This window comes from Penaeus monodon, chromosome 7 (genome assembly GCF_015228065.2).
Source record: "Penaeus monodon isolate SGIC_2016 chromosome 7, NSTDA_Pmon_1, whole genome shotgun sequence".
Taxonomy (NCBI): domain Eukaryota; kingdom Metazoa; phylum Arthropoda; class Malacostraca; order Decapoda; family Penaeidae; genus Penaeus; species Penaeus monodon.
In genome coordinates, this window is record NC_051392.1 from 1,241,874 (window position 1) to 1,248,545 (window position 6,672).

The 6,672-nt window shown below is 46.1% G+C and overlaps 1 protein-coding gene across 1 annotated transcript; it reads right to left on the reverse strand.

The window, feature by feature from the left end:
- Positions 1–64: 64 nt before the first annotated feature.
- On the reverse strand, positions 65–4,300 carry LOC119574918 (reelin-like). Its single transcript, XM_037922190.1, has 4 exons — positions 4,258–4,300; positions 2,910–3,098; positions 1,380–1,488; positions 65–244 (listed from the first exon to the last, which is right to left on the reverse strand). Exons 2-4 carry the CDS (start codon positions 3,071–3,073, stop codon positions 65–67), a joined length of 453 nt encoding a protein of 150 aa, XP_037778118.1. The 5' UTR covers positions 3,074–3,098; positions 4,258–4,300.
- Between the last annotated feature and the right edge of the window lie 2,372 nt (positions 4,301–6,672).

Consider the following 6,672-nt stretch of genomic DNA (forward strand, 5'->3'; position numbering starts at 1 on the left):
CTCTTTCCCTCATTCCCTCTCCCCTCATCCCCCTCCCCCCACCTTCTCCCCCCTCCCCCCGCACTTACCCCTCGACCGCATGCCTCGTGACGGTGGACGTGAGCGCCGAGTGGCCGCCCATGCAGGCCCCCGGCAGACACCTCCTGTGCAGCGACGACCAGCTGCGTCCTCCGTCTGCGCTGCTCTCCACGTCCACCTCCGCCACCTCCTCCGCGCCCTCGCCGCATTCCAGGTTCACTCGGGCCTGACGGAGGCGTTGAAGGAGGGATGAGGTGAGGGGGTAATGAGAGGGGGGGAGGGAGAGGTAGATGGGTAAAGGGGAGAGGGAGGGAGGGAGGGAGGGAGGGAGGGAGGGAGGGAGGGAGAGGGAGGGAGGGAGGGATAAGGGTTGGGGGAGAGGGAGGGAGGGAGGGATGAGGTGAGGGTGAAGGAGAGGGAGAGAGAGAGAAGTATAGACAAGGAAAGGGAGAGGGAGAGAATTGGAGAGGGAGAGAAAGGGAGAAGGAGAGGGAGGGAAAAGAGTGGGAGATGGAGGGGTAAGGTGAGGAAGAGCATAGAATAAGGTGTGGAGGGATGTGATAAGTAGAGAGGGAGGATAAGGAGGCAGAGTGATAAAGAGAGGGAAAAGAAAAGAGAAAAAAATATTTAGAATCAATTCAAGGGCGTGGGTGAGCTTCCCAGTATCGTGCTGTCTGTTGTGTGAAGCGACAGACTGTGACCTTAATTTTGTGCTTTCATATTTTGCGTGGTCACTTGCGTGTGTGTGTGTGTGTGTGTGTGTGTGTGTGTGTGTGTGTGTGTGTGTGTGTGTGTGTGTGTGTGTGTGTGTGTGTGTGTGTGTGTGTGTGTGTGTGCGTGTGTGTGCGTGTGTGTGTGTGCTAGTATCTTCAGTGCAAGTATATCCACACACATTTTTTTTAAATAGCTTTCTGCCAGTCCACCCTTCTACTATATTTTCTTGTTCTTTCTTCTTCTTCTTCTTCTTCTTCTTCTTCTTCCTCCTCCTCCTCTTCTTTTTCTTTTTCTTCTTTTCTTCTACTTCTACTATTCCTCCTTTTCCTGGTCCTCTTCTTCCTGCTCCTCCTCATCATCAACCTCCACCTCCTTCTCCTCCCCCTCCTCTTCCACCTCCATTTCCCTCTTCACCCCCTCCACCTCCATCCCTTCCTCCACCTCCTCCTCCTCCTCTCCTCCTCCTCCTCCTCCTCCTCCTCCTCCTCCTCCTCCTCCTCCTCCTCCTCCTCCTCCTCTCCACCTCCTCCTCCTCCCCCTCCCTCCACCTCTTCCTCCACCTCCTCCTCCTCCACCTCCTCCCCTCCACCTCCTCCTCCTCCACCTCCCCCTCTTCCTCCACTCCTCCACCTCGCCTCAAGACCCACCTGGAAGAAGAACTCCGGGCGCGTCGGGAGCCACGGCAGGGCGAGGACCTCCTGAAGGAGCCACACGTCGACGTCCTGCCCCATCTCCTCCTGTTGCTCCACGCAGAACCTGGAGGCGAAACAACGGCCGGTTAGACCTGCGCCTTATGGCTTGCTGTTCGATCGTGTGTGTGAGAGTGTTTTCTAACGTCAAAACATGAATGAATTTGTCTCCTATGGACGTTTAGGTTTGTGTTTTATGAATTCCTGCTTTGTATCTTTTATTTTATTGCCTTTCATATCGTCAAAATATGAATGAATTTGTGACGTATAGATTTAGGGTGTTTAGGCTTTTTTATGAATTCCTGTTTGTTTTTTATTTTTTGATCATTGCCCTTCATATCGTCAAAATATGAATGAATTTGTCTCGTATAATGTGTAGATTAGGCCTGGGACTTATGAGTTGTTATTCGATTTTCTTTTATTTTATTTTCAAAATATGAATGAATTTTCCCGTAGAGACGTGGGTAGTTCAGACTTGTTTTATAATTCCTGTTCGACTGTTACATTGCCTTGTGAAAATTTGGATGAGTGTTTCCCTTAGACACACAGGCAGTTTAGGCCTGATTCTCGTGATTTTCTGTTTCTTTCTTTCTCTTAGTGTTGCCATACAAATTGTCAAGATATGAATGAATTTGCCTTAGTTCGATTTGCCCCTCATATCGTTGAAATATTAATTAATGTGTATATAGACAGTTTAGGTCTGCGTCTTATGAAATCCTGTTTGCCTTTTAATTACCTATCATATCGTCAAAATTTGAATTAATTTGCCCCGTATAGAAATGGACAATTTAGGCCTGTGTGTTATGATTCTGTATCTATATATATATATAATATATATATATAATATATATATTATATATATATAATATATATATATATATATATATATATATTTTTTACTGCTAATGACTTTCATATCGTCAAAATATGAATGAATTTGTCACGTATAGATACAGGCAGTTTAGGCTTGTCTTTTGAATTCTAATCCGAATTTTCTTTATCTTTTTTACGTTTCATATTATCACTTTTCTCTTGCCTTCCAACTTACCAAAAAGTAAATGTACTTTTACTGTAGCGAAGTAAGCCTTTTTTGTGCTTTATGAATTCGTTCGAAAATTTCCTGAATTGTTTAGCTTTTGGAGAGCTTTTAAAACATAAATTGAACCTTTACTGTATAGTGAAGTTTATACGCCACCCAGCAGACATTACCTCGTCGGTAAATGTAACCTACCACACAATAAACAAAAAATATAGTGACACTACCTCGAATGGTGAATCTGACATGCCACACTATAGAGTCAGAATACAACCCTCGCACATAGCCCAGTATAGTGAATCTACTTCGCTACACTACATACCATAGTGACAATCCCCTTGGATCACCTCGTATAGTGAAACCTTACCTTCCTCACCATCATCAAACCTCATAACGACACCACCACCTACAGTGAACCTACTTTACACACACCAATGACACTACGACACTACCTGGTATGGTGAAGCTGGTTCTCCTTTTGCACGGGTATAGTGTACGTATCCAGAGTCCAGGAGAGAAGAGAGTGCCTCAGCAGTGTCCGAAAGGTGCCATGCTCTGCAAACACGTCCACACTCACTCGCTGGCTGTGCGAGGTGTGGCACTCCCCAAGCTGCATCTTCAGTGCCACAGTGCCAATGTTCCTGGTCAGGAAGGTGCCAATCATTTACATACTTTATTTTTACATTTCATTATACGTTTATATAGCCGTATATATCTATCCATCCATCTATATGTATATCTGTCAAACAGTCTACATTTCTATCTATCTTTCTATTTGTCAGTCTATCTACATCTTTATCTAAATATCTATCTATCTATCTGTCTGTCAGTCTATCTATCTAAAAATATATCTTTCTGTCAAATCATCTATTTATCTGGTATTTTTGGGAGGGGGAGGTTATTGGGTTTGACTAGAAATTTTCTGCATATGTTTTTGTATGGTGTGTGTGGGGGGGTGGGGTGGGGGGGGTGTGTGTGTGGGGGGGGGGGGGGGGTGGGGGGTGGGTGGGGGGTGTTTAACAACAACAAAACAAAACATAAAAAACCCCAACACACAACACACACCCACCACCCCCCCACAAACAAAACCACACACACACACCCCACAAACAAAAAATAATATATATAATAATAAAAAAAATAAAGATAGGATATGCAATAAAATACAACATAAATATATTATATAATATAAAACTTTAAAATAATAATAAATAATATAATAAATATAATATAAAATATATTATCCCTATAAATATAGGGTATGTATAATAAAAAATATAAATATATAAATATATAAAAATGGTGGTGTGGGGGTTTTTGGGGGTGGGGGGGGTGTGGGGGGGGGTGTGTGGGGGTGGGTGGGGTGGGGTATTTATGTAAAGGGAATTTAAATATAAAATATATATTATATAAAATATATATATATAATATTTTATAACTTTGGTATAGGCAATATATAAAAAGTTTATACATATATAGGGAAAAATATATACATAAAAATAAATATATAAATAAATACTAAATAAAACAACATACATACATCCCATTTTATATAATATATATTAAATATATAAAATATATTATAATATTTTTAATATTATAAAATTATATATATATATGCATTATATGCATAAATATACATTTTTAAACATACATATATATATAAAAAATTCCCATAACAATACAAAGGGTAGCAACAAAAAAACAAAGCCCCTCCACAAAACCCCCCAACCCAACCCCAACCCAAAGCCAGCTACAACCACACCCCATTTACAAGCCCAAAGGCAGCCGCAGCCTCACCTCGCGTCCAGAAACGGCGAACAGATTTCCCCTTGGGGTCCTTCGCCCGAATTGCCCAGGGAACCCTTTCTTTCCCAACATTTGGGGCCACGAGGCCGCCCCCGTCACCCCCAAATCTGTGAGGGGGGGGGGAAAATGGCCCGGGGGGGGAGGAAATGAGGGGGGAGGGGGGAAAAATGAGGGGGAGGGGGGGGAAAAAAATGGGGGGGGGGGGAGGAGGAGGAAAAGGGGGAGGGGGAGGAGGAGGAAATGGGGGTGAGGGGGAGGGGGAGGAAATGGGGATGAGGAGGAATAAATGGGGGTGAGGGGGAGGAAATGAGGGGGAGGGGTGAGTGGGGGGGAAAATGAGGGTGAAGGGGGTGGGGGAGAAAATGAGGGTAGAATGATGAAAAAATTAGGAGGTGGTGATGACGGGTGAGGGTTTGATAATGGGGGTTTATGATAAAAATTTTAAAAGAATAAAATAAGGGAAAAATAAACCCGTGATGAGGGCGTCAATTTCAGAAAAAGGCAATTTTAAACGATAATGAAAAAAGGTAAAAAAATACAGAAAAAAATTTGACAATAATGATAAAACCTTTGAAAACACTTTCCCCTTTTTTCCCCCCATTAACACGGAGAACAGAAAGGTCTTTTTTTTAAAGAAAATTCTTGGGGGACAACGATCATTTTTTGACAGTATCCTTAAAAAAAAAATATATATATAAAAAATTGACAGGTTCTTTCCTCTAGATATATGTGGAAAAGACGGAAGGAGAAAGACAGAAGAGATGAGAAGAAAGAAGGGAAGAGGAGAGAAGAGAAGAAAAGAGAGGATGAAAGAAGAGAAGAGGGATAAGTAAAAAATAAGAGAAGATAAGAGGAAGGAAGAAAGGAAAAGAGAAGAGAAAAGAAAACGAAACAGAAAATACAAAGAGTCAGGAAGAAAAAAAAAAAAAATAGAACCATTTTTTTTAATCAACCAAAAAAAAAAAAACAGTCACCCAAACCCCTTCCCTAAAACCCCCCCCACCGCCCCCCCCACCCCAACCAAACCCCCCCCCAAACCCCCCCCACCCCCCAGCCCCCCCCCCCCCCCCCCGCCCCCCCCCCCCACCCCCCCCCCCCCCCCCCCCCCCCCCCAAACCCCCCAAACCCCCCCCCCCCCACCCCCCCCCCACCAACCCCCCCCCCCACCCCCCCCCAAACCCCCCCCCCACCCCCCCCCACCAACCCCCCAAACCCCCCCCCCCCACCCCACCCCCCCCCCCCCCACCCACCCCCCACCAACCCACCCACCCCCCCCCAAACCCACCCCCCCACCACCACCCCCCCAACCCACCCCACCCCAACCCCACCCAACCCCACCCACCACCCACCCCCCCAAAAACCACCACCCCACCCACCACCCACCCACCCCCCCCAAAAACCCACCCACCACCCCCCCCCCCCCCACCCCCCACCCCACAACCAACCCACCACCCCCCCAGCAACCACCCACAACCCCCCCCAACCCACCCCCCCCACCAACCCCCCACCAGTCCACCCACCACCCCACCAGCCCCCCCCCACCAGCCCAGCAACCCACCCCTGAGGAATGAAGTCCGTGAAGCGCTGCCTGAAGGCGACGTCCTCGGGCGGCGGCGTGACGGAGAGGTCGAGGAGGCGCGTGCTGAGCGGGAGGGGTCGTTCCCCCCCTTCAAAGACCGGGCCCGTTCCCCCCCCCGAGACAGTGCTCCTGGGGGCGAGAGGCGGGACCGGGTGAAGGGTCGGGGAGGCGGAGGGGAGGGGTTTGGATCCATGTGAGGGGTTTTGGATCGTGTGGGGGGGGGTTTGGGACAGTAGGGGGGTTTTGGGTAAAAAGGAAGATTTGGAAAAAAAGAGGGGTTTTTGGTCAAGGAGACGATTTTTAAAAAAGGGGGGATTTGGGGTCAAAAGGAGACAGATTTGGTACAAAATGAGGGGATTTGGATCAAAATGAGACAGATTTGGTACAAAATGAGGGGGGTTTGGATCAAAAGGAGACAGATTTGGTACAAAATGAGGGGATCTGGATCAAAATGAGACAGATTTGGTACAAAATGAGGGGATTTGGATCAAAAGGAGACAGATTTGGTACAAAATGAGGGGATTTGGATCAAAAGGAGACAGATTTGGTACAAAATGAGGGGGATTTGGATCAAAATGAGACAGATTTGGTACAAAATGATGGGGATCTGGATCAAAATGAGACAGATTTGGTACAAAATGAGGGGGATTTGGATCAAAATGAGACAGATTTGGTACAAAATGATGGGGATTTGGATCAAAAGGAGACAGATTTGGTACAAAATGAGGGGATTTGGATCAAAATGAGACAGATTTGGTACAAAATGAGACAGATTTGGTACAAAATGATGGGGATCTGGATCAAAAGGAGACAGATTTGGTACAAAA

Bases quoted from the DNA above. Each gene is read 5' to 3' on its own strand.
- LOC119574918 (XM_037922190.1), bottom strand. From the start codon at position 3,073: ATGCAGCTTGGGGAGTGCCACACCTCGCACAGCCAGCGAGTGAGTGTG. The intron at 1,489-2,909 runs GTAGTGTCGTAG...TTTCGCCTCCAG, and splicing joins AACCAGCTTCACCATACCAG to GTTCTGCGTGGAGCAACAGG. The intron at 245-1,379 runs GTGGGTCTTGAG...CGCCTCCGTCAG, and splicing joins GCCCGGAGTTCTTCTTCCAG to GCCCGAGTGAACCTGGAATG.